The sequence below is a fragment of the Halichoeres trimaculatus genome, unplaced genomic scaffold, assembly GCF_033239565.1.
Source record: "Halichoeres trimaculatus isolate MK-OKI-2021-1 unplaced genomic scaffold, fHalTri1.1 fHalTri1_scaffold_9, whole genome shotgun sequence".
NCBI classification, from domain to species: domain Eukaryota; kingdom Metazoa; phylum Chordata; class Actinopteri; order Labriformes; family Labridae; genus Halichoeres; species Halichoeres trimaculatus.
In genome coordinates this window covers 13,771,685-13,792,128 of record NW_027437188.1, presented here as the reverse complement: position 1 = coordinate 13,792,128, position 20,444 = coordinate 13,771,685, and the positions used below count along the sequence as shown (strand labels likewise).

General features: G+C 41.3%; 1 protein-coding gene across 1 annotated transcript; it reads right to left on the bottom strand.

The window, feature by feature from the left end:
- Positions 1 to 104: 104 nt before the first annotated feature.
- On the bottom strand, positions 105 to 19,885 carry LOC141798424 (A disintegrin and metalloproteinase with thrombospondin motifs 8-like). Its single transcript, XM_074680360.1, has 9 exons — positions 18,907 to 19,885; positions 16,877 to 17,116; positions 10,880 to 11,012; positions 10,447 to 10,614; positions 9,320 to 9,612; positions 6,444 to 6,630; positions 5,347 to 5,519; positions 4,618 to 4,793; positions 105 to 2,680 (listed from the first exon to the last, which is right to left on the bottom strand). Exons 1-9 carry the CDS (start codon positions 19,642 to 19,644, stop codon positions 1,936 to 1,938), a joined length of 2,853 nt encoding a protein of 950 aa, XP_074536461.1. The 5' UTR covers positions 19,645 to 19,885; the 3' UTR covers positions 105 to 1,935.
- Between the last annotated feature and the right edge of the window lie 559 nt (positions 19,886 to 20,444).

Genomic DNA, 20,444 nt, shown 5'->3' with positions numbered 1-20,444 from the left:
GTTTGGACATAAATGTGTTTATTTGACATTTTTATAGACAAAATCCTCAAAGACAGCAGCATCTGCCATGTTAATTACACTTACAAGGTAAAAACTTTACAAAAATAAATAGCTTAAAAAGGAAGCTGTAGTAATAAAATAGCATAGTCCTTCACTGAAGGGATATTCGGCCTAATGCTCCATGTCTTTTGTTTTTATAACATACTGTAAATTAACAACAGGAATGAAGAAATCAAATATACATACAAGAGTCTGGAAACAACTGTGAGGGTTTGCATAAGATGCATTAAAAAACAAAAGTTTGGAAATTAACAAAATCATATTATTTTAATTTATAAACAAGAACGAAATCTTGTTGCATTGCAGATTTTACATCGCAACTCCTCTCAACTGTTGAAGAAAGCAGCTGTTAAAATTATACTACAAGGTAGAGGGAAGCATTCTGTCATTGGTTTTCCTGGTCATAAATGACAAGTCATTCACTATACTAATTTTTATACACACTGTGTAAACTCAAATTCTGTCAGATTCTGTTAAATCTACACATCTGGTTTGATTAGTGTCTAATTCATAGCCACTGATTGGGTTCAACAATCTTTTTTTCTGATAAGGAATCAAATCTTCATGTGGGTTTGTGTGTAGAAAAGAGAAGGTATCAAAGAGGAGGATTAAAGCCCATGGCGTCAATGGTATGTACCGTACGACCTCAGTAAAAGGTGAACTTGATCAAAGCTTAACAGGGGTTGAGTTCTGTGGAGGACACTTGGAGGTATATTTACACTGTGCTGGTGTTGACAGCAGGTTTCATGCCATTGTTCCAGCCCCACTTTTTAGTGACAGCCAACTTTAAAACTACAGATTATACCAGACTTCATACAAAAAAGTTTCTGCTCAAAGTGGGACTAGAAAACTTCTCTTTCAGGAGAAAACACACACACAGCACCTTCATGTAGAATCTATACATAGCATCACATGTACATCCTGAGGTAGATTTACATCGTTTCAACTCTCAATAGTGGTTGTAAAATGTCAACAAAAGATGACAAACTATGCTTAGGCACATGCCTGGGATGTAACATTATATGAACAGTTGGTTGCATGGATGGATAGCACGGTCGCAGGCAGCAACCCTCAGGAAAGACTGAGCTTCTTTCCTCTCAGGCTGAAAAAGACACAAAACAAGGACAAACGGGATCTACAAAAGACACAAAATGTGTTTCTTGACACTTGAATGTGTTGCCACTGTGCGTGTGCTTCGAAAATTACTTTGTTTTGCTTTGTGATGATTGCAGCTTTCCACGGTCACACTGAGCTGCTCTGTCAAAGTTTTGTCAATTTTTCTATCCTTTCGTGACCCTGAATTTTTCTGTGCCTATTTTGCATCTTATTGTGAGTCTCTGTAGCCTTTTGTTTTTCTTTGTTGGCAATTTGCATATCCCTGCTGGCATTTTGTGCCTTTTTTGTGTTCTGCATTTCTTCAAAATTGTCTCCAAAGTCAGTTTCCATCTTCATAGTCATTTCATAAATGTCATGTATCTCTTTGTAGTGATAACACATTTTCTCTTTCTGTTTTTTAAACGTTGTTTGTGTCTTCTTGTTTTTGTTCCTGTAGTCTTTTCTGTATGTCTTTGTGATTGCACTGCATCTGCTTTAAGTCATTTTGTATCTATTTAAAGTCACGCCGCCTTTTTCCTCTCTGGTTTTGTTGCACCTCTCGGTGTGTCTTCATAGTCACTTTTTGTCACTTTCTCAGTCTTTATTGATTTGATGTTTGATTAAGTATGTTTTGGTGTCACTTTCTCTTGGTTGTGAATCCCTCTGTGGGTGTCGTGTGGTTGTTTTGTGTCTTCTAGACCCTGAGCCTGTGCCATAATCCACCCATGTTCCCTAAGTTTAATCAGACCAAAATGGCAAAGTTCACTGTTCTGCTGTCCCTCATAAGCACTCTTGGTTGAGGCACTCTCCAGAGACAGGTTCTGGCATTTTCTTTGGATCACACTTCTCTGACTCAACAGTCTTCCCAGTGTAGTCTATGCAGACGACGCTGCGACGACGCTCCCCCTGACCACAAGTTCGTGAGCAGGCGGACCAAGGTCCCATCTGCCAAATGGGGCATGGCAGATCCCCACAGGCCCTGATGTCTATGGGCTTCAGATCTTTGTCACACTGGCTGGAGAGGAAGCCTGCATTGTCACGGCATTCAACATTTCTCCTGGACCATCCGGAGCCGCAGCTCTTGGAGCACTCGGACCACTCCCCCAGCTGCCAGTCAGGCATGCCAAATGGGTGGATCATGTGCAGAGATGGTGATGATGCCTTTTTGTCCTTTGACTTGTTGAAAGACACGTCTTTGGGGATGAAAAAGGTATACTTGACCTTTGGAGGGTTGGCGTCCCCGGCTGTAGCCAGGATCTGGATAGTGATGGCCTCTTTCAGCTGCCTGAAGCTCTGGATCCTCTCCAGCGTGGTGGAGGAGCCGCTGTATTTCAACACTGCCCCCAGCACAGGGATGTCCTGCTCCACGGTGGACACAGAGAAGTTACCGTTGAGTATGTAACTGCCACTTTCTCTCTTTATCGCCAGGTAGTTCCCATCGTGTTTGATTCCTCTGTTGCTGCGCTGTTTGATGTCGATGTTAGTCGCTCCGACTGGAATTGTGACGATGTCGCTGTATCCGTAGCTGGTGGAGGAAAGAAAAGAGGAATTAGATCATGAAAGATAAACACAGGGGCAGTAAAATCATAGGCATTTATTTACTGTCACTGTGATTACTACAAAAGTTACATTCCAGCTGGCACCAAATATCAACTGTTAAGTTGAAGAAAGAGTATCTCTTCACAGATTTTCCTTCCAATATGACGTAACTCTATCACTACTTCATGACTGCTCATGGCGGCACTAATGACATTTCTTTTACACTCCTTTTGGGGGCATTTTAGATTCTTGAGTTAATCAAATATTGTGATGTATCACAATAAAGTCTCAGAATCATTGTATTGTAAGTAGTAATTTATTATACCATACTGTATCATATTGTGATGTATCAAAGCATATTCTGGCATACCCAACCGTACCACATTGCAACAACACATTGGTATTGTATAATTTTGAACTTTATGCTGTTGTTTTATACTACACCATATCATGTCTCAACATATTATGTCATAACATTTTATACCAAAATGTTTTGTATTATATCGTATGGTACCAAATCAAATTGTATAATATAGTGACGGCTTGTTTCCAACTGTGTCATATCAAGTCATATCCTATCGTAACCTGTTGTTGTGAAATACTGTATTGTATAGTATTGTCATATTATATCATACATTTTATCATATCATATCTTGTCATATAATTTTGTTTCATATTGTATCCTGTCATATAACATTGTGTTGTGTCGTATCGTGTCATATCGTTTTGTATCATAATGTGATGCGTAATGTAGTATCGTGTGGTTGTATCATTTCTTATTTTATGATATTGTTACATTGTAATTATATGTAATTGTAATTACATTATAATTTAATATTATATCATTACTTATCATATCATAATGTATTGCATCATAACAACAACAACAACAACAACAACAACAACAACAATAATAATAATAATAATAATAATAATAATAATAATAATAATAATAATAATAATAATAATAATAATAATAATAAATTTTCTTTTCCAGATGCTCTGGAAGAAGACACTTTACAGATGAGTAAAACACAATTTAAAAACAGCTTGAAAACACGCTCATGTAAAGCAACTGAAGGAAAACTAGGATGAACACGGTATTGTATTAGATTGTGCTGGGTGGTTTTATATCCTATCAAATTGAATTGTGTCACACTGTATCAAGTCAATTTTGTACCGTATTATGTTGTATTGTGTCATTGTAGAAAGGACTGACTGACTTGTGACTGTGAAAACCACATTCAGTTAAAAGTTTGGATGAAATTCTGACTTTTTATTTCCTGTCTGGTTGATCAGAAGTAAAACCTGAATCAGAACTAAAGCTTAGATGCGGTTAAATCTACTTCAAATAAAAAATAAAACTAAACCAAGTCTTTTTCTTTCACATTTTAAGAGAAGCAATAAACCTCTCATGCTCATGATTGTATTAAGTAGTTTTACATTCACCACTGTTAACTGAAAGGCCATAAAGTCAGATCAGTCATGTCATCCACTGAAGGGTGAAACAGAAAAAGGCTGAAGTCTATTTCTATTATCTAGCTGTTGTTTGATATGTTTCATCTCACGTGTTTAATCTCAGTACTCATGGCAGGGAGAGTTACACACTGACCTCATGATGAGGTTAGCAGATCACCAGTGATGTAATGTCATAAATCTTTACTTTCTTTGATCTTTATTATTTTCCTTATGTTTTTTTGTCAAATTGCAAAAACTGCACCACCCTCCCACTCAAAGGAACTCAAATCTGTCATCACGCTACAAAAAATCCTGCAGGATAAGAGAGCTCTATGAATCGTCTTAACAGCTGCACTCGTTTGGATTAGCTGATACTTCTTGGCTTTTATTCTGCAAACATCTTAAACATCTTTATTCCAGTCCAACTACAGGTCATATAACTGTAAACATATTTAAAGGACTTACGTGGCCTTGTTGTAGGAGCCTGTGATCTTCCTGCAGGTGAGTCCACTTCCTCCACACTCCCCACACTTATCCACTCTCTTATTGGATCCAATCACCTGGTCACAGCCCGCCTTCACACACTGACCTTGGACACACACTGAGGTGGTGTCAGGGCCACAGGTGGTCCCATCAATCACCTGCAGAGAGGAAGCAAGAAGGTGTTAATCCTTTTATCAGAAGTGCTGATCATCTGTCAGAGTCACACGCAGATTCATATTTTTTACCAATGACTTTACTTTGTTCTTTTTTCCATCAAACAAAGATTATAAGTTCAAGACTGTGGACTTAGGTCAGAATATTTTGTTGAACTGTTGTTTTCAGTGTCAAGAACGACTTTCGTTACAGGAGAGATGACTGTATTTTAAAGAGTAACATCTGTTTTCACTGGCTGGAGGCATCTTTATAACCTCTGCCACATATGAGGCAACCTTTTATTGTCACGCTAACATTAACTCTCGAAACTGCTGGATTTCCAAGGTGTCTGGTTAGATTATTTTTCAGTGTAATAATAAAATTTGAAGCTCAAAAATGTGCACTCTGAGGTGTCATCATGTTCAGATTATCCAAACATATTTCAGATCAATCTGAAGTTAGTTTAACTCAACTGTGACGCATTAAATCAGTGTTGGGACATGTTAGGACATGTTGGAACATGATCTTCTCGGCTGCGTATTAGGTTTGCAGTCGTACCTTGGATTCAAACACCTTGAATTCACTGCTGCCTCTGGCTCTGCAGAACAGCTTACACCTGTCCCGAGGAGAGACGCCGGCGTACTTTGGAATCCACTGTTTCATGTTTCCGCTGAAGTCCAGGTAGTTTGGACTGTTGTACTTCTCACACTGCTCCTCTCTGAAACTCTTCCCTAAAAATAAGAGAGGGAGTAAAACATGTCAACTCTGGGACAGAGAGCCCTTAGACACAAGTAAATATACTTCTTTAAACCTTCTAATCACATATCTTCTTGTTTATATTAAAGGCCTAAAGTCAAATACGTTGAGCAGATCAGTGCTTCTGCTTTTTCTGTTCTGAATTTTGCAAATTATGACAGAAATCAGATGCAAATACAGCTGTGTGCTGTATTTCTACATGGTATAAGCCTCTAGATATCATACAACATATATCAGCAACAACTTTACCTGAAACTCAAATTCATGGTGCAAATACTTTTTTTTATGGCAAAATCACCAAAAATGATGTTCTTTTGTCAAATTACATGCAGTAAAAACATTTTAAATGATTAATACTAGAAGTAGTAGTGGTAATATTTCATTGTTTTGGGATATTTTGAAAACTACTTGGGAATTTCATCAGGGGGTTAATCTTCATATGACAGTTTTTGTAGCCGTAAATTGTATAAATACCCTTGACCTGGCATTGTGCCAACCAAGCTGTGCAGTTTTACAACACGTTTGGTTAGAAAATGAATCTGGATTTGTTGATAAGTTTTGTTTACATCTTTATACACATGTGCATGTAAGCACAGGGGGACAACTCTTTGAGGCTGTGCTTTAAGATGAAATAATTTTCACTAATGCAGATTATAAGTGAAAATTTCTGCACAATTAACAGACAAAGGGAAAAAAAATAACCAGAGAAGGAAGTTTTTTGTTGCAATGTGTGAAAACACCAAAAATCTTACTCCTCTAAATGTATAATTACTACTTTGTGGAAGTAATGGGTTATTTCTGGCTTTACTGGCGTATTTGAGTCATAATATTAAGTTAAAAAGAAGACAAACATGATTAAATACAGGAAAGTGATGATTATCTACAAGCAGCCTTCCCACCTTGGTTGTCGTCACAGGGTTCAGTGTTACAGGACTGGTACTGGACCCTCTGCCCCTCACAGTACTTCCCTCCGTTCTGAGGCACCGGGTCCGTGCACTCCCTGTAGGAGAACTCCACCCCTCCCCCACACGTCCTGGAGCACTGCTGCCACGGTCCCCACTCGCTCCAGCCACCGTCCACAACCACCTGTGGTCAAACACAGCGAGAAGAGAGCCGTCAGAGTGGTTGGTTAGAGCACCGCGCCAAAGGCAATCTCAGCTGTGTAGCCTCGACCGCAGTCTGGCTTCTGGGTTTGAGGCCGCACAGCGTGTTGGCGGGCCGACACTCCAGGCTAAATCTGTGTTGAAGTTCGGCACGCGCCTGCTGTCTGCCTCTACCCACATTCCTGCCACATGTGTCACTCACCACCAGTGGAAGCTGCCATGCTGCAGCTTTGTAAAGCAAAGTTTAAAGTGTGTGTGTGTGTGTGTGTGTGTGTGTGTGTGTGTGTGTGTGTGTGTGTGTGTGTGTGTGTGTGTGTGTGTGTGTTTGTGTGTGTGTGTTTGCCAGATTGGGTGTCCTTTCCAGAAGTTTTTATGAGTTTGGATCGGCTAACGTTCCAGCTGCCAGCACCTCTGGCTTCATAAACACATGTGTGATCATAACACAAGGAGAAGATATCAAGGCGAGCTCAAATGAAACACTGAGATGTATAAATGTTCTTAAAGGAAATATAAAAAGGCATCACGTAGCAGCTGGATTTAAACTCAACTGATTCAAATAACACGGGATCTGTACTTTTACCCTCTACGTGTCCTTCAAGTTCTCCTGCATCAAATAACACGAGGCGGGTTGCTCAGAGTGACCGGATCACAACAAACTGACGTGTTTCCCCTAAATCAGCTAATTTCACAGCTTTGAGCTCGGGGTGGTTTTGATTTTCCCTGGAACAGATGATTTCCACAAGAAGTTATGTTTATCTTATTTAATCTTAGTTAATTCAAAAAAAGGAACTGAAACAAACACAGCTGAAGCTGAAACACACACACGTGAGTTTCAAACAACAGACTCAACAGCGGAAAGAACGATGTCCAGTGTGTAAACTCTAATCTCACTTCCAGGATGCTCCGAAGGTTTTGATCAGATCACGTTTTCCAACCACGGTCACTCAAGACTGAACTTTGAGGCAATCTTAATACTTGTTTGATTCAAAACAACACAATCACACCATCAGTGCGGTCTTCTAGCTGACAAATGAATTTGTGTTTCACCGCAGAGTTTTACAGTTACAAACATGAACATTTCTCACCAGCAGAAAAATGAGTGCAAGAAAAACACTAAGCCCCAACACGCAACACTGTTATATCCTGTGAAAGTCATGCAAGGCCAGTGTTCACTTCATAGGTTATATTTTGTATTTCACCATTTCTGGAGAAAAATACAGAGCTCATTAGCTTCTCAAATCTCTTCAGACTTCATTAACTGTCCTCTAACTCTGCTGTTTTGTTCCCGGCAGGCAGGGACAGACTGCTCTTTTTCACAGAGCTGAGAGAAGGAACCAAAATATGAAGCTGTCTGCCAGATATCACAAAGGCAATGAGCTGAGAGACATTGGTACAAAGTCAACTTCTAACTCAAGAAACATCACAGAACAATCTTGAACATGGAAAAAAAGGATCAAAACAAGACTAGTTTGGAGGAAGACTCACAGCCGCACAAGTTAAAGGGCAACTTCGTTTTTTTGACACCTGGACCTTATTTATAGGAGTGTGCATGGCCATATACTCACTCAGACAAACATCGTGCAGCTCGGAGTCCTTCAGAAGTTATTTAGATCCAACCGATTTTAGCCACACTTAGTGGGGGCCACGGCAAGGGAGCTTCAGCGTGGGACATAATCTCTGCAAAATCGCTCATTTCGGCTATATTTTTTCATCCATCGCCAGTGTTATCATAAAGTCAGCTCATCAACCGTCTTCAGACTACGACTTTGAGTTTGACGGTTGTCCTTACCGGTTTGAGCCTGAGTACACGGACAAGGAGCCCCGTGAAAGAAGGATGCAGAGAGAGAGAGACAAAGAGCTGGCTCGAGAACAACAAACAGGAGCACGTCCACGACTCAGTGCGAACTGGTGGTGCACTTGTGGACAGTGTTCGCCTATGGCAACAGAAGAGGAGTGTGTTTGTGATAACGATGGATAGCGATGGATGAAAGAATATCGCCAAAATGAGCGATTTTGCAGAGATTATGTCCCGCGCTGAAGCTCCCTTGCCGTGGCCCCCGCTAAGTGCGGCTAAAATCGGTTGGATCTAAATAACTTCTAAAGGACTCCGAGCTGCATGATGTTTGTCTGAGTGAGTATATGAGCATGCACACACCTATAAATAAGGTCCAGGTGTCAAAAAAACGGAGTTGCCCTTTAAGAGAGTTAATACAGTCACCAAACTTAACGTCAGACTAAAAATATAAGATAGATGTATCCACACTGATAGCACGGGTTAGTCCCAGGACCACAGTTTACCACCACAGACAGAGAGTAGAGGATGCCATGCGACAAAGAAAGAAACCTGCATCTACTGCAGTCAAATCAGCACCTGTGACCACATTAGGATCAATGGTTGGATGCACATTGCCACACCTGGTTGAAAGGTTAGTGTAGTAGTGATAAGTTTATGACAAGCACCCAAAAACACATCCTGCTTTGTCGTTTATTTGCCTCTAAATGGCGCTAAATGAATCAAGCTGTTATTACAGATTTTCTTGCAGACTTCTATGAGATCTAATTTAATCTGACTGTGTCCTGGTACAATCTATGATTAAGAAGCAACGTTTGCAACCATCCCCAAATAACAGTGTAAAAACCCTGGCTAAGATAAGATTCAGTAGCAGTCTCACCAGTGGCTCCATCACTTCCTCTGTAGACTTGCACGCTCCATTGAGGCAGGTCTGGTTTTGGCCACAGGGGGTGCCGTCAGCCCACGGCAAGCTGCCGTTCTTGGTGGAGCACTGCATGGTTCCATCCTCCTGGCACCACAGCTGGCTGCAGATATCACTCTCAGAGGTGTTCGGGCAGTGGAGGAACTCCTCTCCAAAGATCTGCTGGCACTGCTGGTCCAGGCTGTACTTGGTGCCCGGCAGCTCTTTGGGTAAGGACATGGTGCTCTCCGGGACATCCAGCAGGCAGTCGCCTACGGTTACAGCAGAAAAAGACACCTTATAAAGGGGATAAGATTATACTTTATGGAGATTATGGCTCTAAAAAATCTAAATGTGTTGCTCCTTATGTGTGGCATGACAAGAGCAGAGAAATATTCAGGTCAGGTCGTGTCCAGACTATAAATATAAATCATTAAATTTTACTAATGGAGTGCAGTTTTACAGGCCGCCTCATGCTCCAAATCTGGACTTTCAGCAGCTTTTCTAAATCTGAATTTATGCATTATTCCACTAATGATTGTTTTTTATATTCAATAAGCTTTTTGTCCGCTGTTGTCAATGACGTCTTTAGTTTGGAACCAACTTCCTCGACCTCGTCCGTTTTTAGCTGGAGACTTTTCCCCAACTGATAAAGAACACATTCTGCTGACACCAGCTGTTGCTTTTGGCCGAGGAGGTGAAGAACAGGAAGCTGTCCATCGTATGACTCATTGGAAAAGACAGTTCACTGATAGGTCTTGTAAGGATACAAATAATGCACGATGCAAAACATGAGCGACAGAGGGCGAGGTGAGGACACAGAAACAGGATGGGAGAGGAGGGTTTGGAAAGAGAGTCTGTCGAAATCTAGGGCAAGGCAAACCATCCGTGTAACCAATAATTCAAGGGCAGCGACATGTTTAAGCAGGAAAGCCATAGTTGGAGCTCAAGAGGTCTACCAGTATGTTTTATTCATCTCTGAATCTGCTCTAATGACGGAGCCACAGCGTCGTGGCAGACGTCCACATTGGCAGCCAGCCTCTACAGGGCTTCTCAGTTCATGATTTATCCGCTGTGTCTTTCAGTGAACCTGAAATATTTCCTACCGTGTCCGTTGTCAAAGAACTCGGTGACGTGGTGAGCGCTACAGGGAGACCATGGCGCCGTCTTGTTGAGGCTGACGAACAGAGGAGCCATCAGGTAATGTCCACCCAGGTCTCCAAAGAGTCTCTCACAGGTCTTTGAGTCATCATGGGGCATACTCAACACATGACCTGTAGAAGGAGAGGATCCAGAGATAACTCAGACCATTGGTGAGGTGTCTAAAACAGCTGCTGTCAGGCTGTTTGATCACCTGAATTCTGCAGAGCTGAAGAAATCTGAAATCTGCTGTTCTCCACTAACGTCAGACATGCTGTTTGAGTCATGCAGGATATGACAGGAAGGCATAAATTCCAAGCTATCGCTAATATTAGCTTACTAATGTCATAATTCCTTCCCCCTCAATATCCAACTCATGCATCAAGTATGTGCACTAACCGAGCTCGTGTGCAGCTGTGAAGGCGGCCTGCAGCCCGTTGTCCTCGATGACTGAGCAGCTTCTCTTGGGGTCACACATCGTTCCGATGTCGGCCACACCCAGCGTGTCACAGCTCTTCTGTCCACAGATGTCCTGCAGCACAGACACAGAAAACACTAATTAGAGAAGCTAAAGCCAGGGGGCTAGTTTAGTTGAGCGGTTAAATTATGCGCCCCATGTACAATGGCTATCATCCCCAAAGCAGGCGGCTTTGGGGATGATACTAAATAAACACTTTTTATGGTTAATCCTAAACGTGATGATTTTGATGCCCTAAAGTCAATGAAATAGTTAGCTAATACTAATGTGTTGTAATTTGTATCCTATCCAGTTAACGGCGCCTAACACAGAGTCATATGGAACAGAATATAAATTATCCATGATACATTGATGAAATTCAAATAATAAGCTTTTTTTTCTTGATCTCAAACTACGCCTCCTCTGGGGAATAAGGTCTTTCCTTGTCTAAGTTTGTTATCTATCTATCTATCTATCTATCTATCTATCTATCTATCTATCTATCTATCTATCTATCTATCTATCTATCTATCTATCTATCTATCTATCTATCTATCTATATATCTATCTATCTATCTATCTATCTATCTATCTATCTATCTATATATATATATATCTATCTATCTATCTATCTATCTATCCAATTGGGGTACAGCTAATTTCAGACCAATATTAACATGAAGTTCACCTTCTGTTGTTGCTGAAGAGAGATCTGTGCTGTGTTGCAGCCAGGTAAAACCATAAGAGTCAAACAAAACACTGGCTCACAGACCATAGTACTGAGTGCCTTTGGATTTTCGTATCCAGGCAAAATACAACTTTGAAAGGGTCTCATCTCATTTCAAATTATTAATCGGCTGCACTGGCTTTACCAGTAGTAATAACCCTTTCTGAACTAGTATCGATCCTTTAATCCAAAATAAATCCGACTCTACTATTAGCCAATAAGGATGAGGTTAAAATATCTTCATCATTAATGTATTTATTGCAATTGTGATGCAGAGAAAATGTGTTGTCACATTTTATTATATTTGTGTGTGTTATTTTGATCAAGGGGTATTCATATAATGGGAACGGTTAAATACGGGCCCTAACGGCAAGTAAGTTCTCTTTGTAAGACTTGAAGAGTTTCATAAACTGTGCACCACATCTGCAGGAGCCAGTGTGGCACTGTGCAACAATTTTTGATGGTGGACTCTTCAGTGCTTCCTCAGTCTACAGAAGCTGCACTGAACAGATGCACCATTGCCTGCCTCAACTTTTTTTCCTTTTTTACACAGGTTTTTAAGGCTTTTTTTCAGGAATGCTTACATACATAAAAAAACAACTTTTTTCACTAAATTCGAGTTTGTGTGATGTTGGGAAGTAATTTAAGTTTATCATCAAGTGAAGACTACTTTCACTATGTGCCACAAAATGGAGCGAAAGTGCATGTCTTTGTGTGAGTGTGTGTGTGTGTGTGTGTGTGTGTGTGTGTGTGTGTGTGTGTGTGTGTGTGTGTGTGTGTGTGTGTGTGTGTGTGTGTGTGTGTGTGTGTGTGTGTGTGTGTGTGTGTGTGTGTGTGTCTGTGTGTCTGTTTCAAATATTGTTGGTGTTTTTATTGATGACTGTTATTAGTCTTTAGCTCTTGCACTTTTGTGTTTAAATAGCAACATGCTAGTCAACTTTTGATTAAGTTATGGGAAAAGGATCAATATGGCTACCAGTGTTATAATGGTTTAAACAGGAGCAGGAAAACTGGTGTTTTTTAATGTGATTTGACCTCATGTCTAAGTATCCTTGTTTTATTATAGCTGATGTCACAGATTTTACAAAGATGAAGCAACTTTCAGATTGCAGTCATGTTTTCACTCAGGAAAAGTGTATCATTTGAATGTGGAGGATGAAGTCTACACAGGATCCTGTTTTAAGTACCCCAGTCTGGGACCTGTAGCCCAGTGGTCTACCATTAACAGTGCTCTGTCGTTTCCCTTTCAACATGCAGTAGTTGTCAGCTTTGTTGTCTTCCTGCTTCATCGCTGCGGCTGTAGCAGAAAACAATGACCCAACTGAGCTTCTGATTGTCATATTACACTTCAGAAAAACCCTCAATACAAATCAGTAATTTACAGTTTGTATTAAACAGAATTAAAATATCTCTGAAGTACTTTGAGTTTAAGTGACCACATTTGAGCTAAGCATACAGGCGCAGCTGATCACATTGATGTCAGTGGGCAACCACACAATGCAGCATTTATTGGATAATAAATCTAAAGATCAGAAACATTTCATTTACTTCATCCCCAAATAAAGACACTGCTATGGATTACTTTCCATTAACAAAGACCTAAAGACTGTTTAAAATGCAGTAATGGAATTTTTAAGCATGCGTTTTTAAGCCATGATTTAAACCATTTGACAGCACTAGAATTCATCCACTTTTATTTTTTCTATGCAATGCAAAACAGCTCGCTGATACATTTTATATATATACTAATGAACAAAAGCAGCTCAGAATTTTTCCGATGCTATTTGGAGCTTTGCTCGTCCCGCTCGACATGACTATGAGACAAAGTGACATACCAACTACAGACACATTAACAGTGAGTGGTATCTGTCAGTGGAATAACTGAGACAGACTATTTTTAAGAGCAATAAAACAGCAGATCCACGGCAGCATACCAAATACCAAACTGGAATCAACTCGTGTCACTGGAACAAAAGCTGCATAACACGATCCACATGAGCCAAACAAAGAAGATACATTCCTGTATTCAAGTCAAGTATTTCATTTAATGAGTTACAGTGAGATTATTACCACAGATGATCAGGGGAGGATTGAGCAAGCCTCAGTAAACAAAAATAGTGCACGTTTATTAAGATCATATTGGCTGAGCACATTGTTAAAAACCCAAATAAGGCCTGTTTCTGTTCAGAAGACCTGACTGGAAACAGTTGGTTTGAGAGGCTATCAAAGAGTTAAAGCCATTACTCTGTCCGAGTAGATTTAGTGGGTGTACGGGCAGCCATGAGTGACTGTTTTATTAATCAAGTCTGACTGCAGACCTTCACCATCTATTTACGTCAACTTGTTTTTCTGCCATTTTTTTATGGAAGAAATCAAAAACATGTTGCTCAGTGTTTCCATCATAAAACAAAGCAAATAAATATCCTCAGCACGCATCGTCCAGAGCTGTGAGGTGGGGAAAAGGGACAGAATTCTTTCCCTGCTTGAGAAGAAGCCCGGCTGTGCAGGACGGAGATGGACGCGTCCATGGCCTCACCTCAGCCTCAGAAACCACAAAGCAGAACTTACTGTGATTCAAAACACATCTGGATGTGAAGCTGCTGTTTGAACACAGCTCAGCGTGTGTTTGTACACCTTGTTCCTCAAAAGCTCCCATCAGTCATGTGTGCAGACACACTGACACAAAGCAGAATGTATGGGTCACAGCATTTGCTACAGCGCTGCAGAATGAGACTGCAAAAATGCATGAGAAAAATGTTTCCACTACAAGAATCAGAGGGTAAGTTTAGAGTTTCACAACAGCCAGCAGTAGCAGCACCCGTCTCTTATGACTGAGGCAGACATGGCACACATTTTCAACCCTGACCCGGCTGCATACCCGAGCCCTGACCATTTAGAGTGTTCCTAATCATGTCAAGGCTGATTTGTGGCGGCACTAAAGTTAGCTCATCCACGAGGAGCCTTCCGTCTTCTGCATTTCAAAGCACATCCCCGCGGAAATGGAAAAACAAACATGAACCGGGTTTGTGTGAAGGATGGTTTTCCTGATCGAAAGCTGCTGCATATGTTGAATCCATCATTTCCCCAAACTAGAGTCAGATTAACATGCTCACGTCATTCAGTAGGCGGATAAATACCAAACCTGTCATCAATCACGATGCAAACAGAGATGCACGGAGCTATAAAAGTGTAATAATAGAGGAGTTTCTCGACTAATGTTATGTCTGCTAACACCTTGTCAACGTGCACATACCAGAGGGGAGGCTGCAGCCAAATACAGCAGAACAAGCCAATCACAACACAAACCCTGAGGACTCATGAACTGATTTCCTGTTGAAGCATCCCTAAAGCACAGTTTGTTTGTTCTCTGCTGACGTTCCCCCTGATGGAAAGGATTACATCTATTCCATCTTGTAGATCTCTTTTCAGCACCTTAACTCACCCTCAGGGCTGAAAAGACTTCCTGAACATCCTCTTTTCATCCTTTCTTTGATCTCAAACAAGCTCCTGGGTATCTCACAGACCTGAAAATGACGGTCGATTTCCATCCGCCCCCCCCCCCCTCCCTACTGCTTTACCCAAAATGCACCTGCTTTACTCAAAAGCTCTTTGGTTTCAAGTAATTGTTGTGCGGTTGAGTCTGCTGCTTCTGAAACCACATTTTGTACCACAGCTGGACTGAATTCCTCCAGTGCTTCATTCATGACTCATACACGCTCGATTATTCATATTGAACAGAGGGAAAAAAATTTAGCAGCCCACCGTGAGTGGGCCAACTTTCCATTTTAATTATATAATTTTGAAGTTACAACCATGAAGACGTTGTTTTGTGGAGAAAACTGTCCTAACTTCACAAACCATAATCGCACATGAGCCAGTCATCACCTTTCATCAGCTACTCTTTACAAATTCAGGCAACAAGCCAGACGATAGAGTCGAGATGTCTTGTGTCAACAGTGAAAAATGTTTTTTGGCTGTTTTTTTTTCTGACTTGAAGGGAAAAATCCTCAACAGAATAACACGTGTCTGATTTATTGAAAGCCTGTTAAGATTTAATCACTGTTGATGGTAAATAAAACACATTAAAAGGGTTTATGGTTCCTCAGAACAGCCGTCGGACAATACGTTTTTGTTATTTTGCAGGGGGTTTGGCTCTTTACCATCCAAACACTGAGAAGTCTAGTTTTTAATGACATGTGGACAGGTGTATTAAACCCAAAATACTTGGCAGGGGTGAAACAGAAGTTATGAGCTCTTGATTTGGGGACCAAAGCTTTAAAAAGAAGCATCACAGCGAAAACTATTTTTGTTAATTTACTGTCACTAAGAACTGACAACAATCTGTTTCCACTTTCAATTTGACTGGGCGTCCATTCATTGTTAAGGGAATCTTTTTGGTTTTCAGAGTGCTCGTCTGTAAATTTTATGTCCAGAATCAGCCTCCAGTGCTCTCAGTAAGTTGAACTTCGCAGAATTAAGTAGTACATGGACTTCTGGCTAATTTCCTTGGGTCCAGCTGCTTTTGTTGAGTGTCAACTGAGAAGCTATTTTAATTTACAGGTATCGTACTAAACTAGACTACAGATATTTTCTATCCATCTGTAAAGAGATGCATTTTCTTGCATGGACTCTATCAGGCATCATCTGTTTAACAACAGGACTAAGTCACATATTTAAAAGGAGACAAGTAAATTTTTGGGTGTCAGATCAATTCTAACTTTAACCCACACAGTTTTGTTTTAGTTTCCACCAAATCAAAACCATATCTTGGTAAAAGCTTCTAAATGCTAATTTTTGTTTCCATTTATAGGCTGTTTTTGTCTGTTTGCTGTTTGGTTTATTTTTGAAAGATGATGGCATTTAAGGTCAGAAAAAAAAAAATTAAATCGACAGCAAAGCACCCCACAGAGCTGAGGCAAATCCTGGAGTTTGATGATATCCCCTCAATGTTCATCACCTGGAGCAGTAACTTTCAGGTGCATATAAAAGCAACCGAAAACAATGTTTCAAGATTCATGAGCACACTTGCAAAGTTCAGTTACTTGCAGCAGAAACTCTTGATACTCCTCCTAAAATAAACCATGGTGTTCCTCAGGGATCATTTCTCAGGCCCCTGCTGTTTTCATTTCACCGATACAGACTCTGAAACATATCCTATTTCAACCGGACCTAGATAACCTGAAGTTAAATCAGGTGTGTACTCATCACCTACCTCTCTGGTGAAAAGCATGGCTGTGTCGTAGTGCTCTGGGTGTCTGTGGCTCGGTGGGTTGAAGAGCTGCTGCCAGGAGCAGAAGTTTCTCAGAGCCACGCCTCCGTTGCTGGACACCTCAGGGCCGACCTCCTCGTCCTCCACCACCAGCATCTTCACTAACACCATGTTCACTGAGTTCTTTATGCTGGGGTGCTTGTACAGCTGGGCGGCCATCGACATCAGGGTCAGGACGTAGTGCTGAGGAGGAGCGGCAGGACACAATGTTTAAAAAACTCAAACAAAAATCATCTTCCTAACATAAAACGTAATTTTTGCACGATATTACACTCAAATTTCCGCCTGCATGGACTGGAGCTCAATATCAATCTTTATCCATCTCAAACGCCTGATGACAAAAAATCCTACTCTTGAAGAACCAATATTTGTTTTCTGACAAACCCACCAAGCTGAGCATTGCTGTGTTTGTCAAATATTGGTTAACTTTTGTATGATCTCATTTGTCGCTGGCTTTATGTATCAATACATGAAAGTAAAAACTTTGAGTGTGTATTTTCTTTCATAAAAACATAAGTGTGTGACTCCAAAAATGGAAACTAAACCCAAAATGTGACTTAATTCTCCTCAAACTTTTAAAAAGATGTATGATCACGTATATTTACAATTTTAAATGTGTTCCTAACGGGAGAGGAGCACTTCTTCCTTTTAAGAGGTCGACCTAAAATCTCCTCCTGGCTCAGGAAAGTCTGTGCTGTTTCTAAAGGGGATGAGAGTAGCAGATGTGATGGGTCATAACAGAAGTCTGAGGCCACCTGTATGTTTCTGATGAATAACGTACCGCGTTTGTTCAACTCGAGCTAACTTCAGAACACTTGCGTTTTTATTTAAGGCCGTACTTTCTTTATCCTCATGAGTAAAAATATACTGAACTATAAAAAGCTTCTTCCAAAAGGGATTTTTTTTTAATGTTCATGATTGCGTCATGGGATGATGTAGAGACATGCAGGCTTTTCCACAGAGCTGTCAGGATGTGTTTTAGTGGAGTCCTGGTAAATCACAGAGAATGTGGGAGGACTGGGCCGTGATGTGTAGTGTAAAGTCTTCCATCAGCTGTGCTGAACTCACTTTTTCTAGGGAGGGAGGATTTTCCCACATGAAAAAGTTTTCCACATGTGTTGCACACACAGATACAAAGACACACAGCAACACAGACACACACACACATTGGTTTGAGTCTTACACTTGACTAACTGGACTCCCAAAACTACTAAAACTCGTCTTGATCACTGAAAACAAGAGTAATGTGGATGTTGTTTGGATTGCAAAGGTGGTCGATCAGTTTGTCCACTCTCCGTTTGGCCTCACTTTACTTCTAAACTGTAGGAGAGAGTAGAGTTTGGCAGCTGAGGAGCTTGTTAAGTACAAACAGACAAGAATTTGGCTTCTCCAGACTGTGCCAGGATCATAAACTGTCTTCCTTTTTTAGGAATCGTTGCTCCAGAATAACACAGGATGGATATTCACATGAAGAAAAATCAGAGCCCTTCTTTTTTTGCACAATCTGAATATTGGATTTCTATCAGGAAACAACCATGTAATGAATTCATAAATATGAGTAAAAACGGCATAAAACGGATATTGTAAGCCTTGTGAATCTGCCCTGCATGATGCTAAGGCTGTGTTGCCAAATCGTGACCAAGTCCTGAGGAATGTGCTCGAGCATTGCTTGCATTTCTATTGCCTGACCTTATTCTCAGTCTGTGGAAAACAGGGAGCACACCGACTTCCTCCCAAGCTCCCCATCTGCCAAAACATGTTTTTATGAAACAGCTCTGAACAACTAAATCCTGAGGATATATTTCTGGGCTGCGAATCCCTGCAGACAGGAATTTGGGAAAATAAAGTGGGAAAAAATGACGTCTTCAGCGGTGTGTTTATGCGACAGGCTAATCTGCTTAATTCAACTATGGTGTGTTTAGTTTCACATATCAACAGTGTGTGCAGGAAACAATTAGTTCATCGTGTCTGACCTTTATTTCATCTCCATAGAAGTGGGTCATGGTTGAGTCTGCCACCACCAGGGTTTCTATGAACCGTGGCGCGGAAACAAAGCGTCTCCGGCGAGGTTCCCTCCGTGCGTCACTGTCGCCGTGCGTAAAATTTTCCTCATTGTGCTTATCTGCTCTGCTGTCCGCCGCCGCCGCGTTATCAAACAGGAGGGGGACAGCGTGGCTTTTAGTGAATGTCCTCCTCTTGATGACATGCAGCTGCTCTGCTGAGTCTGGACCCAGACCGCCTTGAAGTTTGGGCTCAATCAAATATTCTTTCCCCTCCGTTATGAAGGAGCCAAAGATGCCCGAGCACAAGCTGACAGACACAACCGAGTCCTGATCGTTATCCACGTTCCCAGAGTAAAAACAGCTCCTGAGATGTCCTTCATTCTCCACAGTCTGGTTCATCAGACTCTGGAGACCCGCGGCAGGTTGTCCACCTGAGGCGGTGCGTAAAGCGTCAAGATCTCTGGCTTTAATGCGCTGGATGGTGAAGGAAGGTGAGATAAAGCTGGTGTCAGGGATGAGATTTAGAGTCATGTCTTTGCCAAAAGCGCTGAGGGTGAATCTCGGCAGCTCCTCACTTCTTTTCCAAAAGCGACCTCTGAGTCTTCCACTTATCCGAACAGGTACAACATCCTCTGATTCAAAAGAAGAGGAGAGTGCCGCGTTTATTACGCACAGGAGTGAAAACACAACACACAAAGTAGAACACATCTTCTGCAACTTCACTTGCAACCAAAAAACGTAAAACTACAGAATTTAATCAGATGTATGTCCTGGTAAGTCGAGCGTCGTCTCCAATAGAAATAGAAACTTCTAGAGTCTTTCAGAATCGAAAGTGGTTTCAGTGCTGTAGAGTCAGTCTTGGTCATCGAAGTATGACTTGTACTAAACTTCAGTCTGTCTTGAGCTGTCCTTTCTAATCCCCTATCCAGACTGAGTCTTGTTGTGCCACTCTCCAGCACCGCTGTAGTCTGGACTCATCAGGGGTATTTATACTTTCTGCTCTTCCCTGACATGAGGGGGTTTATTTTTGATATCCTCCGTTGCTGGAAATTCTCCTCCCACTCTCGCACTTCACGAGACACTCGCGGATAAAACGGATCCAATGAGAATAGGCCAACACTCCCCCCTTCTGAAATAGCTTGACAACCGTGCTCCTATTATTAACCCAGCATGCTATAAGACAGCGGCAGGACATCTATACTACGCATAGCTGGAAGTCCGCTACTCGAGTTATTTCGGAGCGGTGTGTGAGTGACAGGCCCTCACAGAGCCAGGAGCCCCCCCACTCCAAGGCCGGGCACCTTTATCCCCGCACAAAAGACCACCGCTGGACGGGGAGAGGCGCAGCCCAGCACAATAAGAAATGTTTAATCTCACCAGAGGAGCTCCTGGAGGAAAATGGTCACTCAGTCCAGCTTTTTGCTGCAAAAACTTTTTTTTTTTTTTTTTTTTTTTTTTAAGATTAACCTAACAGTTTTTTTTATGGAGTGAAAATAAGTTTAGTGCTT